Source organism: Callithrix jacchus, chromosome 3, assembly GCF_049354715.1.
Source record: "Callithrix jacchus isolate 240 chromosome 3, calJac240_pri, whole genome shotgun sequence".
Classification (NCBI taxonomy): domain Eukaryota; kingdom Metazoa; phylum Chordata; class Mammalia; order Primates; family Cebidae; genus Callithrix; species Callithrix jacchus.
Genome location: NC_133504.1, coordinates 51,947,182 through 51,962,974, shown reverse-complemented (window position 1 = coordinate 51,962,974; position 15,793 = coordinate 51,947,182). Strand labels below are relative to the sequence as shown.

At 33.0% G+C, this 15,793-nt stretch overlaps 1 protein-coding gene across 6 annotated transcripts in view; it reads right to left on the bottom strand.

Moving 5' to 3' along the window:
* ANAPC10 (anaphase promoting complex subunit 10) overlaps nt 1-15,793 on the bottom strand; it is a 175,260-nt gene that overhangs the window by 116,125 nt on the left and 43,342 nt on the right. For all 6 annotated transcript variants that reach the window (XR_008480036.2, XM_054252891.2, XM_054252890.2 and 3 more), the window contains exon 4: nt 8,050-8,170. Coding sequence is in view for 5 of the 6 variants with exons in the window: in XM_054252891.2 (XP_054108866.1) it covers nt 8,050-8,170 (121 nt within the window). In the remaining variant the exon portion in view is untranslated. The remainder of the gene's footprint in view (nt 1-8,049; nt 8,171-15,793) is intronic.

Below are 15,793 nucleotides of genomic sequence, written 5' to 3'. Positions count from 1 at the left end.
AATTTACTTTAAGTATGCATTAGCTGTACCGAACCTTCCAAATCAACACATTATGAAACAAAACAAGAATCCTCAGAATCTTCTTATTTGGCTCAAATATTATAAGAAAAGATGGAATTCCTGCTATTAAATAATTTCATTAGTCCCCAATCTATAAATTTAGAAACAATTACTCCAAAGAGTGCTTAAACAAGTTTCAAGAACTACCTTAGTTCAGAATTGCATTAAGTAAATTACGTTAATTACACTGCCTATTAAAACATGAAAAACATGGAATATTTCAGTTCCTATCTGCCTACATACTCCCGATTTCTTTCAGCTTCTGCGACAACATATTGTCTTAATTTTCTTCTCATCTTTCTGAGAGTTCCTTTCTTCATTGAATAAACATTTTCCATCCAATTCTTGAATACTGGCAGCTCCATGGTTCCAGCCCTAGCACTATTCTTTTATATCTAAACTTCTACTTATACACTGATGATTCCAAAATCTATTAACTCTAACCCAGACTTCTTTCCTCAGATTCAGATCCATATACCATACACTACACTATCCATGCACTACCTACTGAAAATCTCTCCATTTGAAGAGATACAGAAATCAGTGACGAAAATTATCTAAACCTCTCTCTCTGCCCCTCCCCCTCAGAATGTTCCTTCTCTGTATTCCATTTATAGTAAATGGCAACTTTCAACCAGTTGCCTAAGCTGAGCATTCCAGATGCCCCTTCTACTTACATAAATCCTATCCAATATTCTGAATATATCCCAGGTGCAGTCACAAGTCTTTGATTTATTTCAAATATATCCCTTCCTCTGGAATCCAACTGCTGTAGCCTTAGTTAAATCCTCATAATTTTTACCTGGCTAATATTATATCTACCCGGTCTTTAGGTGGTCCAGCTCCAGCATTCTCATGATTAAGCTTTGTCAATGTTTCCTCATTTAATGTCTGACATTATGTACAATCTGCCTATACATTTTCACTGAAACAATTATAAACTATATTTATTTCACTACAAGAATGCAAACTTATGTATGGGAACCATGTTACATCACAATAAATGTACTGAATAAATAAGTACTTCTCCAGTCTTCTTACCACTCCCTCAGACCTATCCAGCTTCCAGACAGACGAAATTACTTGCACTTCTGTCACTATGCCATGCTATTGTGCTTCTATACCTTTATGTACATCATGACCCTGCTAGAATGCTTCCACTTTATTTTGCTCCTGAATAGGCTTTGTATTTATCCTAAACAGTCAGTTGAACCATCAACCTCTTCAGCTTTTTTAACCACTGCTCCTAATATTCCACTGTGTTCCCATAGTCACCTCCATGTACTTACTACACTATATGGCAATTGTGAATTTTTTGCATATTTATTTCATGAGATTATGAAGTGCTCAAAAGCAGAAGCTGTAACTTTGTTGTATCCCCAGTATCTAACATGGTACCTGGCACTTAGCAGGCCCTACAGCACTATTCAAAGAATAAAGATGAATCTATTTCATATGAAATGTCAGACTACATCTCTTAAATAATCTGTAGTGTAAGTTTGTGGTCAAACAAAAACAAGATACAACAAAGTTTCTTAAAAATACAGATGATACGGCCGGGCGCAGTGGCTCACGCCTATAATCCCAGCACTTTGGGAGGCCGAGGCGGGTGGATTACGAGGTCAAGAGATCGAGACCATCCTGGTCAATGAGGTGAAACCCTGTCTCTATTAAAAATATAAAAATTAGCTGGGCATGGTGGTGCGTGCCTGTAATCTGAGCTACTCAAGAGGGTGAGGCAGGAGAATTGCTTGACCCCAGAAGGCGGAGGTTGCAGTGAGCAGAGATCGTGCCATTGCACTCCAGCCTGGGTTAACAACAGCGAAACTCTGTCTCAAAAAAAAAAAAAAAAATACAGATGATACTTCTTAAAATACAGATGATACTTTTCTGTATAACATCTCTTAGTTCCAAAAGGAAATATACCCAAATGCAGTTACCTCAGCTCCATTCTGGAAATAAGTGATATATACAATAATAAATAAAAGTTTTCAAGCATTCTATATATCATTTTTAGAGAAGGTTAGAAAATAACATATTTTGGCCTAAAAATTATGTGTATAACATCAAAACATTCTACAATGACTTCAAAGATGACCTAAAGTTAGTTATTAAAAATTAATTTAAAAAAAAAACTCTTTTAAACTAGCTAAATTCAACACAAACTATTTTTCCGAAGACTTGATAAATTATACTTTCTGTCTTAACAAACCAATTTATGCTTAGATACTACCTAAGTAATTCCACTTTATTACAAATTGTTTAAAATAGGCTCCTCATAAAAAAGTAAATATAAGTAGATTTGGGGATCAATGAATAAAGCCAGAGCTTTTGTCTACATTTCTTACTCTACTACACACATTAGTGGAACTCCAATTACAATAGGAAGCATTATTTTATCAGAAGAACTGACATATTAACCACTTCTGTCAAAGTACCATATATGGACTCACATAGCTGTGCTACTGAAATAAGACACAAGTAGAGAGCCAAAGGCTACATGGAACCATGGGAAAAATATTACAGCTCTCTTTAACATTGAAGACTTATTTCAAGCCTCCTTAAAAAGAAAAAAATCACTTGGTAAAGCTTTATTATCTGAAGACAAAAACAGGGCTTAAAATTCACTTAAGTGCTCAATCTTGTGTTATTGTGCTCTATCAATATTTTATCCTTTCGTGGCCACAAATTTTAGAACCAATAAACCAAAAGACAACTTTCATATATGCTAAAAGTATGTGCTTAACCTTATCAAGTTGTTTCTCATATAATGGTACAGAAATAATTTTGAGAACTGTCATAGTATGTCTAAAAAAGCACTTTAGTTTCATATTTAAGTATAAAATATTCTACAATAATCTTTTAAAACAAAAATAACTAGTTAGAAAACCAAAAAGGACTTTGAGTATCCATGAATATCAGCTGGAAATGTTCTCTAAAATGCTATAATAGTCACATCTAAAATACAATGTTCTTTGGTCCATTGCTGTAAATAATAAAAAGAAAAATTTATCTCACATATTATTTTCCCTTCTAAGAGCAAAAGAAAAGAACAACATTAAACCAAAACATAATGCTAAAATGCAAAGGATTTAAGAATTTAAAAACTACCATCTTGATTTTTCTCTATAACATGACTTATGCATCAAAGTAACCCAACTAAGATGAAGCATTCTGCAAAGAAAGACAAAGTAGACTCTAAAATGCTATACTGTCAATTCTATACAGAAATAGTCTCTTATGTAGAAGCAATAAACTGCAAACATCTTGTAAATTGTTCTTAAATTGTTGATTTTCAATTTATGTGGAATGGGATATTTTGAATACAAGAAAGTAGAATGAAAAGCACAAATAATTTCAATTTTGTCATTAAAAATATTCTGTTTGCCCAAATCCAGTTTTAGAATCTTGTGACTATTCAGCAGAAAGTTAAATTTAAGTCCTCAGACACAGTGTTTAAATACACATTCTAGGTTATTAAAGAAAGGGTCTGATGCCTTTGTGGAGAGTTATCAACAGAAGTAACAAAGATCTAGATACAATATATGCTTCATAACTAAAATGAAGAAAAATAAACAGGATAGAAAAAGGATAACTTTTTGATAAGTAAGGCAACTAATAGCTTTTCTCATCTTAGACTTTTTAAAATTACCACTTCACATCAACAATTACAAAAAATAAGTATCTAAAGCATTTCAAGTAAACAAATTCATTTCTAGTAAAAGAAAAAAGAGGAAAATCTATTAAAACATTCCAATACACACTACACTACACTACACTACACCCTCCGGTGGGCAAGCATCCATGGAAAAATATAAAAAGATTTAGGTGGATTTTCCACTCAGTTAAATCAGTATTATTACTAATGAAATGATGACTCTAAAAACCTCATAAAAGTTCACACTATTTTAATCACTTGTTTTAGTATCTGAGATAGATGCAGCAAAAAAAAATTTTTTTGATATTGTGGTCGAATAACAGAAAAAATAAAAGCATGATCTGCTTCATCTTCCTTTAAAAGAAAAGTGCTATCAGGCTCTTATTTGTTTAACTTACAAAGAAAAAACGGTAAACTGTATAAATCTCATACAAAGATATATAATTAAAAGATAAAAGTATTCATATGAGCTGCAAAAGGCAGGCACTAATTATTTAAAGCAACATTCAAAAATTATGGTTCCTTAGTGAGAACCACGGCAGAAAAGTAGTATGTTCATTAAGTTTTTCAGGAAAACAACTCACATTATCACCTGGTAATATTTTGTATAACTGGTCTCATGAGGCTGTGCGGTTACTAAACAGAAATATAAACACACTTAGAAAAAAATTAAGAGACTACCTTTAAGAGCCCTTTTTCTATATGGCTAATGTTTCAGCACTTAAATGACATAATAGAAGCAAAGACTAGATTAAAAGTATTTTACAAGGTCCAAATATCACTTAGAATTTCTCTTGTTAACTTCTCAAAATCCTTATTTAATGTTAGTAAAATTTACAACAGAATACAAAACATCCTTAATACAAATACCTAGAAATGTCATATAAATATGTACATTTCCCAAAAATGCATCGAAGAGTTCTTGAATATATATTCTCCAGGAAAAACCAGTACAACTAAGCTTATTTGAGGTCTTGAACTTCTTACAAATAGGCTATGAAACTAGAAAATAAAGGTCAACAGTGACATCTAGTGGACATTTCTAATATACAGCACTTCTATCAAATCAAAACATTTTCTTGCTAGTGTTTCACTTATCTTAACTGCCTGAGGAACTATATGACAAACCTTGAGTTATAAATCCAAAGAAGCCAACTCTACTTACAAAAACCTTATCAATATGAGTGATCCGATCATTTGATAATGTGAAACTTTTAATAAAGTAGAATTAAATATGTCAAGTCATCAGAGAACTAAACACTGATTAAATGTATCAAATATGTGACTAAAAGAAGGGTTATCAAATGGTCCAATAATAAGAGGCCAGGTGTGATGGCTCAAACCTATAATCTCAGCACTTTGAGAGGCCAAGGTGGGTGGATAACTTGAGGTCAGGAGTTCAAGACCAGCCTGGCCAACATGGCAAAACCCCGTCTCTACTAAAAATACAAAGGAGACTGAGGCAGCAGAATCACTTGAATATGGGAGGCAGAGGCTGCAGTGAGCTGAGATCAGGCCATTGCACTGCAGCCTGGGTAACAGAGCAAGATTCCATCAAAAAAAGAAGAAAAAAGACTATGATTTTAAAAAGTTTTAATATTCTGAATTTTAAAAGCACTCAGTGAATAGAAGAACTGAAGAAAACTAAGAGCTGATTTATTTATGAATCTATTCAAGCATGGGAAGTACAGAGCAACCAGCATGGCCTGTCACACAAAGGAAGAAATGTTTTTAAATTAAAACTATCTAATTTACAACATGGAAATTTTTCAACATTTCAGAAGCTGAAATTGGTTTTTCAGAAAAGTTTTTTTTTAAAGTAAACTAAGGACCAGCCAGGGTGGCTCATGCCTGTTATCCCAGCACTTTGGGAGGCCAAGACAGGCAGATCACTTGAGGCCAGAGTTCGAGACCAGCCTGGCCAACACAGTGAAACTCTGTCACTACTAAAAATCGAAAAAATTAGCTGGTCATGGTGGCGCATTCCTGTAATCCCAGCTACTCAGGAGGCTGAGGCATGAGAATTGCTTGAACCTGGGAATCAGAGATTGCAGTGAGTCGAGATCACACCACGTTACTCCTGCCTGTGCAAGACAGTGAGACTCCATCTCAAAAAAGTCATCTCAAAGTAACAAATTTGAGTTCAGATGTCAGCAAGATGACACCTCCATGTTCACTGCAGCATTATTCACAATAGCTAAGATACAGAATCAACCTAAATATTCATTAATGAATAAATGAATGAATGGGTAAGTAAACTGGGGGGTATATATACCCAATGGAATATTATACAGCCTTAAAAAGAAGGAAATCCTGTCATTTGCAGCAATGTGGATAGAACTGGAGAACACTAGTATGTTAAATGAAACAAACCAGGTACAAAAAGACAAATATAACACGATCTTATTCACATATGGAATCTTAAAAAGCTGAACTCAGAAGCAGGAGGAGAATGATAGTTTCTAGGTGCTACAGTGGAGGGAGGAATTGGGGAGACATTGGTCAAAGGGTACACAATTTTGGTTAAATAGGAAGAATAAACTCAAGAGATCCAGTATGTAACACAGTGACTACATTAATAACAATGTGTTATATTCTTGAAGATTGCTAATAGAGTGGATTTTGATAGTTCTCACCACAAAAAAGTGGTATGTGAAGTCATGCATATGTTAATTAGCTTGATTTAGCCATTCGACAAAATATACATATTTCAAAACATCGTACTGTACATGATGCATACAATTTTTATTTAATATATATATTTTTTTTAAAATAAATATCTCAAAGGACAAAACGACAACAAGAATACCTTGGACAACATCCTCACCTGTTCTTTTTTTGTCAGTACATATCCAAATATTATAAGAGAACACTTATTTAATAGGAAAACAGTGGTTTGCATTAAGTATTTTATTACTAACTTAGATAAGAAATATAAATTTAGAGACACAGTTTTTTTTTTTTGAGACGGAGTCTCATACTATGGCCCTGGCTGGCAAGATCTTGGCTCACTGCAACCACTGCCTCCTGGGTTCAAGTGATTCTCTTGTCTCAGCCTCCCAGCTAGCTGGTATTACAGGCACCTGCCACCATGCCCAGCTAATTTTTAAATTTTTTTTTTAGTAGGGACACGGTTTCACTATGTTGTCCAGGGTGGTCTCAAACCCCTGACCTCGTGATCCCCCGCCAAGGCCTCCCAAAGTGCTTGGATTATAGGCATGAGCCACCGTGCCCAGCAGAGACCCAGTCCTAATATAAACACTAAATCGAATAAGAGCCAAGACCACAAATTAACTGGAGGCCTTTCGAGATCACAAGTGCATCCCAAATCTCTCAGAACCACTAGATTTTAATGATTATTTGGGCTTAATGATTTTCTGACCAAAAACTGTCAACAGAGCTTCACAATTATGTAGTTCAAAGTCATTGAAAACATCTCTGAAATACTTCAGAACTAAAGCACTGTGTTAATAACGTCATGCAGTATAAATACATTGTGGTATATTCAAACAATGAAATACAACTCAGAAGTTAAAAATGAATGAAGTACTGACACATGCAACATCAGTGAATCTCAAAAAACCTAGGGTGAGTGAAAGAAGTCTTACATAAAAGTTATATCTTGTGTGACTCCATTCATATGACATTATAAAACAGGCAATATGGATCTATGATTTTTAAAAAATCAATAAATAAAATCAGTATAATTATTATTTCTGAGGGTCAGATAGAGATGAAGACTGACTAGGAACAGGTATGACAGAATTCTCTGGAGTGGTGAAAATGTTCTATATTTTAACAGGAGATGGGATTATATAAATGTATGTGTTTCTCAAAATGCACCAAATAATATACTGACAATTATGCAAAATTGTTCATAAATTTTACCTTAAAAAATAAACATTAAGCAAATGTTGATAACTGTACCAATATATCATGCTGGTATTTGGAGTGAAATGGACAAATACCAGCAAATTATTTTTAAATGCACAAAAAAATTAGATGAACAGATTGTAATAAAGCAAATACAGCAAAACATTAACAAGTGAAGAATCTAGGAGGTGAGTATATTGGGGTTTCACTGTACAATTCTTTGAGATTTTCTGTATGTCTAATAATTTCTATAATAAAATATTGTGGAAAAAATAAAGAGAACAATCGAAATTCAAAAGAAAATAAATCATAAACTCTAACATGTTTTCTCCAATATTAACAACTTTCCTTTTATATATATTAATATTTTAACCTGTCTAATGTAATGTCAACTATGACCATCTTCTAATGAGTAAAAGTTAAAGGATGACATATTTTTAAAAATTTGAAAGACATACCCGAATTTCTTGAAGGTTGTGAAAATTATTTCCTACTCTGACTGAGATCTTGCTTGGAGTATAGCTTTCGTCAGATTTGTAGTCTGCATAAATACATAATGTCTTCACTGTTGTTTTTCTTCTAAAAGCAATGAAGTAAAAATAACATGTACTTCATCATAAAAAATGATTTCCAATGCATCTTATCTTCTGATTTTAAAAATCATAGTTTGCTAAAGGGAGTATTTGAATCAACATTTTCAGGTCTTTTTATTTCAAAAATAAAAATGAAAAACAAAAGCACAGGTCCAAAAACATTTTCATTATATAGACATCTCCTACCTAGAACATGGTCAAGAACCAGATGTAAGCAAAGAATAATCTGTTAAGCCAAATTAGGTACTTTATCATGCAAATAAGCATTAAGGATTACCATCCTCTTCATTTGTATTTTAGACAAAGAAATTATTCTCATAAGTTTGGTTTCCTTTACTAGGTACTTACTTCATTTCCTATATTAATACTTGAAAATAACTAGCTAAGTGAGAAACTGAGTCCAGAAAAGACAAAAACTATCTTTTTTTAAAAAACAGGAAAAATAACCTAGTTTTAATGTAAGAAATAAAATTCTGCTATTGATTTTTTTTTCTTTCTTTCGCTATTGATTTTAAAATATACATATCCTAGGGAAAGAAGAAATACATAAGAGCAAGTTAACCTCAGGAAAGAATGCAAGTGGCCAAAAAAAAAAAAAAAAACATGAAAATATGTTCAATGTCTAATAATCAAAGGAGAAATTAAAACACAAAGTTATTAGTTTTATCATAATGCAAAATATTTAAATGACTGACAAACTCAAATTTGATTAGAAATGTCGCCAGTTAGCAGAAACACAACCTTTGACCTACTTATTCAACTTCTAAGAACACATTAAAATATGGTAACACAATTACTCAAAAATTGATGTCTTGGCCTTGGAGAAAAAAATAGATGCCGAAAAATCTTGTCCTGTGATTAAATCGTTAAAACATTAAAAACAGCCTAAATATCCATGGCAGTAGGGAACTGATTAAATAAATGATAATATATCCATTCAACGAACTGCTATACAACTATTCAAAATAATCATGTACCTAATATAGTTACAGTAGGAAAAAAGATTACAAAACAATATATACAGAAGAATTACATTTGAGGGAAAACAATACATTTTTAAAGGCATGTAAATCTATATTTGTATATGGAAGAAGACCTTGGTGGAATGATCAAAAAACAGTAAAATTGACTGTTTTCATGGGATGGGACTATAGGCGATCTTTATTTTCTTCTTTATGATTTTTGTATTTTCTGAACAGTTTTTCAGAATGAGAATATGCTATTTGGCTGGGGGGAGACCTAGATGATTTTAAAAACTGACCCAAAAACCATTAAGAAATCTATTTACATGTGCTTTAAAAGTTAAGTTCTAGTATAAACTGGCACTAACTTAGTAACAATGAGCTCCTTGAACAGAAGTAGTCTGTGTCAAAAGTCAGCCTATAAAAACAGCAGGGGATCTGTTGCTCTTAGTGTGGAGACCAAACTTCTGTAGCCTCAGCTATTCATTAGAAAGGAATAGGGAAAGTTAAGGACTTTTCCTCAGATCAAGAGGTAAAACATTAAATACCCAGGAACTGCTGACAACATAAATACCATTACCAGGTTTTTAAAAGAGGCCAAAGGTATCAAACTGACATCTTTCTCTTTCTACTGAGCCAGGAAGGAGACAGGAAAGGAAGCAAAGAAAGACAGGAAATTTTTGAAGACCTTTTTCCTTGAGGAGCCATAAGCAGGAAGCAAATGATCTTTCTTGGAGAGATCAAAGATCACAAAGATGACTCTTAATAACTTTTTTTAAGGAAGAAAAGAAAGGCAGATCTAAAGGATCAAGTTTTTTTTTTGCTCACAATAATTATATTTCTAAATTGTGAAATTCGTGCACACTTACTCGCTGCCTTCAAATCGACGAGGGCAAGGTTAGAAAGGCAAAGAATACTAAATACACTAATGCTAATAAAAACAGTAACAGCAAAGAGCAAGTGAATATTTTGTGTCTGGACTAGAAGTAATGCTCTATATATATTATCTCATTTACTTCTCAATGTTGTGAAATTAGGAACTATGATTATCTCCATTTTTCTGATTAAAAAAAAACTATAACACTCAGGTTAATAACTGGCTTAGGGTCAAAAAGGTAGTAGGAGGGCACAGTTGGAATTGAAAAATGTGTCTGTCTACCTCACATGGTCTTAACCAAAACTTCCTTATAATTAACTGTGCTTAGCTCATCGATATGAGTTTACAGTAATAGGTAGGTGTTTGTAGTTCTTTAAATTTTATCTAAATCATGAGTTACTATCATAAGATTCATGTAGCCACAGAAATCGTATGTATAATTTTTTATATACATAGTTTCATTAAATTTGCATAGGAAACTGTGACCTGACCCACAGTTTAAAATGATTAAAAGGTAGAGTAAAAATTTTTAAAACCATTTATCAATTTTATCTCATGATGAATTTAAAAATAATATTTCATATTATTTTTTAGCAATGTATGTGAAAAGATTAAATATACAGACTACTACATATAGTGGCAGTAGCTCAAATTGTTCAAATCATCATTATCATAATAATCGCTACATAGTGAACAGTCACTAAATGCCAGGCATCATGCTATATTTGTAGCATAAAATATTGGCAAGAGAGAAGAAGGAAGACTTAAGTGTTACGTGTTACTTATGTCATCAGAAATAAGTAACACTCTCTATCCTTTCAACCACTACCACCTTTCTCCTGAGAAGGAGCTTCTGGCAGGAACCAAACTTGCTTTGTTCCTTCAGGCCACCAATTTAATAGAGGCACATGCTACCTGGTCTAATGGTATAACTGGACAGGTAAGGCAGTTTAATTCTAGGGTTCAATATCAGGAAACACACTTGACTGAAGATATAATGCAGTTACACTTCTCAAACATCAGTTATGTCCATTTTACAAAGTTGTTATTTTGGCCTCCTCCTGGTACCACAGGTACTGAGCATGTACTAAATAATTTCTCATCTGGTTTGGAACCCATCAAATTCCAATGGAAGACATTAGTGAAAAATATTCTTAGTTGCCTAACCTAAAATCCCTTTATCCGCTCTTTCTTCCTAACATCTGGCTAAAAGATCCAACTTCCCTTAAAATTAGGTAGGACCATATGACTAAGTTAGGGCCAGTAAGATTTAAACAACATGATGGCGTGTAATAAAGGTTTCTTTAAAAGAAAAACATGCCCCTTTTGCCTTTCTCATCTACTCCTTCCTGCTACCTGGGATATGGACACGATGGATAGAATTCCACTAGGCATCTTGCACCATAAGACAACCTTGAGGATACAATCCACAAGCTAAGAATGGAGGAATGTAAAAAGAGAAGGAAACTGGGTCCACAAACACACTGTGGGGCTGCCACAGCACTCCTTGGCTACCAGGCTCCTCTTACATGAAGAGGGAGAAGAAATACATTTCTACTTTGTAGAAAACAGCATTATCAAAAGCTCTGTTACTAAAAGTTCTGATTTCTAACTAATACAGCATTACTGTGTCTTACAGATGAAGAAACTGAGGTTCACATCAGGTTAAATATGTAGTTCTTGTTTACATATCTAGTAAAGCATAGAGTCAGCACTTAATCTATGCCTACAGGACTACATTATATAGGAGTAACTAATAAACACTAAGGTATAAAACTTAAATGTATGTGACAGATGATAGCTTTATATTTAAAGCTAAATGTGAAGAACAAAATAGTTTTAAAAATGTGTTTTTTAATCATCCTTCTTAACATGCTATATACATTATTACCAGGAGGCTGAGACATAAAATAAACAGAGTCCACATACTTGTTTAAATCAGAAGCAAATATTTATAAATAACTATATTCTGCCATATATGTTCCTGGTATAAAAGTAAAAAATGTCCTCTGTATCAGAATTAACAGGATGCTAAAATGAAAGTTTTCACTGAAGACTACAACAACAAAGACCATGTTTTGAAAGGATATATGAGACCTTAATGCATAATTAGTCTTAGTAATGAGGCTAATCTTGCCCAAGAGAAATGAACTTAAAGAGAGGTCTGGGGACCTATGAAGGACCTCAAGACACCTTCAGAGGATCAGCAAGGTCAGAACTATTTTCTTAATATTACTCAGATGTAATTTGCCTTTTTCAGAAGCATTCTCAATATGTAGTCGAGTTTTCCAGAGGCTGACATGAGATGTTGTAAAAGATTTAATGAAGAAGCAGAAACAAGACTCCAGCTATTTTAACTCAGACACCAAAGAAGTTCACAAAACAATGTTAACAATGACACTCTTCTCACTATTTTTTTTTTAATTTGGGAAGAAACAGTTATTTTTCATAAAATTGCTATCTATGTTGTTAACACATAATAGGTTAATTATTGTTTACTTTTAGTGAATAATTTAAAGTTCCTCGTCTATAATTTCTAAAATAGTAAAATACATATATATATGTATGTGTGTGTATATATATATAAAGATTTCTGGAGTCCTCAATAAGAATTTAAAGTGTACTGAGACTAAAAAGTTTGAGAACTAAGGCCCTAAAGCAGGGCTTCGTAAGCTACAGCTTGCAGGCCAAATATGGACTGTCACCTATTTTTGTAAATAAAATTTTATTGAAACAAAGGGACATTCTTGTCATAAACACATTGTCTATGGGAGCTTCAACACTACAATGGCAAAGTTGAGTAACTGTAGCAGGACATATAAAGGTGTCTTACAGCTTAACAACAAAAAGACAACCCAATGTAAAAAGAGGGAAGGGACTTAGGCAGTCATTTCTCTAAAGAAGATATGCAGAAAGCACATGAAAAAATGCTTGGTATCACAAATCATTAGAGAAATGCAAATCAAAACTAAAATGAGATAGACTCATTAGGATGACTATTATCAAATGTTGGCATGGATGTGGAGAAACTGGAACTTTTGTGCATTACCAGTGGGAAGGTAAAATGGTATAGCTGCCATGGAAAACAGTGTGGAGGTGCCTCAAAAAATTAAACATAGAATTACCATTTGATCAAGAAATTCCACTTCTGGATATATATCCAAAAAAAAGTTAGATAAGGCACTTGAACAGATATTTGCACACAAATGTTCATAATAGTATTATTTACAATAGCCAAAAATTAGAAACAACCCAATGTCCTCTGACAAATGAATGGATAAACAAAATGTGGCACAGTCATACAATGGATTATTATTCATCCTTCAAAAGGAATGAAATTCTGACACATGCTACAACATGAATGAACCTCGAAAACATTATGCTAAGTGAGAAAAGTGAGACACCAAATGATAACTAACTATTATATAATTCCACTTACATCAGGTGCCTAGAACACCAAAATACATAGAGACAAAAAATAAATCAGTGATTATCTTAAGCTGGAGAGAGGAGGAAACTGGGTGGTTATTACTTAATGGGTTTCACACAGGATGATGAAAAGTTCTCAAGAGAGAGGTGGTAGTGGTTGCACAACAATGTACATGTACTTAAGGACACTGAACTGTACATTTAAAAATAGCTGTAATGGTAAATTTATGTTATATATTTCAATACAAATAAAAAAAGTCTTTATTGTTTTATTACTCACCATCTCAACAGAATATTAAATGAGTAATTAAATACTGAATTTTATTATTCACCATCTCAACAGAATAAAGAAAAACCACATGATCCATATGAATAGATGCAGGAAAGACATTTGAGAAAATCCAACACCTATTTACAAAAAAAAGTCTCAGGAAACTGGGAAAAGAAGGGAACTTTATAACCCGATAACCTGAAGGGTTATTTTAGTTTCTTTCTAGGAAGGATGAATAATCCTTATCAGGAAGTTGAAGGTATCACCATGTGAAAAAGAAGGTGATTAATATACCCTCAACAAGAGAAATGCAGATAAATCATCTACAGCATTAAGTGATTGTGGTGGCTGATTCCCTCAACCCACAAAAACATCCATAAGAGTCAGCTTTAAACATATATCCAAGTACAAAGAACACCAATGCTATATCACCAAGACAGAATTGGCAATCTACAGACTTTCCTTCTTTTCTTACCTCTCTCCATTCCTACTAGCAGATCTAACAAATTCAGAAATATGAAAGGACAAAAAAAAAAACTAGGTAGCGTAGTGAAGCAAACTACACTCAACTTGCAATAGGCCCAAGTTTAGGAGAGGAATAAACCTTAAAAGAAACTTTAAAGCAAGATTGACATCTTCACTATTCACTAGAACTGAACACTTTAATTTCTAAAATATATTTTGCCATTTGAAATAACCATAAAACTGTATATGTTACCAAAAGATGTCCTATATGCTCCCCACCAAGTTCTCATCCAGAGCAGGAAAAGAGCTTGTTCTAATTTAAAAAGACAGTGAGATGTAAAAATAATGTGAATTTATAACTGTACAATATATGTTCACCTTAACAGATCAGTGATACATATAAATTATTTCCAAAACCTACATGCTTAAGTAGCTAAGAAACTGTTACATAAATCAAGAGTTGCTTATTTTCTATGTGAAGAAAAAAAAAATCTAAAGAACCAAATAGTTTAACAAATATAAACTCCAAATTGAACCTCTTTCAAACTTATTTGTAAAACAATTTTTTTCAATACAGAAAGTTCTTACATTAGTACAAATGTTTTCATGAAAACATGGATGAAAATCAAATGGAAGGAAGCTGAACACTGAAGATATATAATAGAGGTAGGAAAGTTGGTTCTCAAGTGCTAAAAAATCTACTCAATCCTAAATCACAATCCTAAATTATACCAGATGGTTCAGTCGCAATCTTTGACAATATTTAACATCTACTTTTGGTGTTCATAATTCAATACGTAGATGACTAGTAAAGTCCAATGAACATCTAGTTGAGTCTAATGATTTCTAATGTACCCACAAGTATTAATACACTGTGATTAGGCCTAACATCTATTATACATCTTTTTTTTCTAAGAGACAGGATCTTGCTGGGGTGCAGTGGCATGACAATAGCTCACTGCAGACTGATTCCTGGCTCAAATCGATCCACATCAGCTTACTGAGTAGCTGAGCCTACAGGTGTATACCACCACACCCAGGTAATTTTTTAACTTTTTGGAGAGAAGAATCTTGCTTTATTTTCCCAGGCTAGTTTTGAACTTCCGGCTTCAAACAGTCCTCCTACCTCAGCCTCCCAAAGTGCTGGGATTACAGGTGTGAGCCACTGCATCCAACCTATCATTTTTAAAAAGGCATCAGCACTTTAATTTCTCCATTTGTTCTACTTTTTAAAAATAAGTGGGAAAATGCAATAAAGTATCCTATAATTGCACAAATGCTTTTTTACAAAGACACCTAAGCTGCTGAAACTAGAGTGCTACCAGGCAATACATCCTGTTGTTCACCTATTACCTGGTATTTTTAAAAATTTGGATTAATTTTTAAAAATTAATTTGGATTAAAAAAAATTTGGATTAATTTCTAAAATTAATCCAAAGAGATGATTAAGCAAAAGTATAAACATTACAAAACTATAAAGTTTAAAATTTATGAACAGTTAATTCAGGGAGGAGATAAATAATTTCTATGATTTGATTTAACCAATTTACACCCATATGTTGGCATTTAAGTATATATAGCATTTAGTAAAATTCTATATATAGA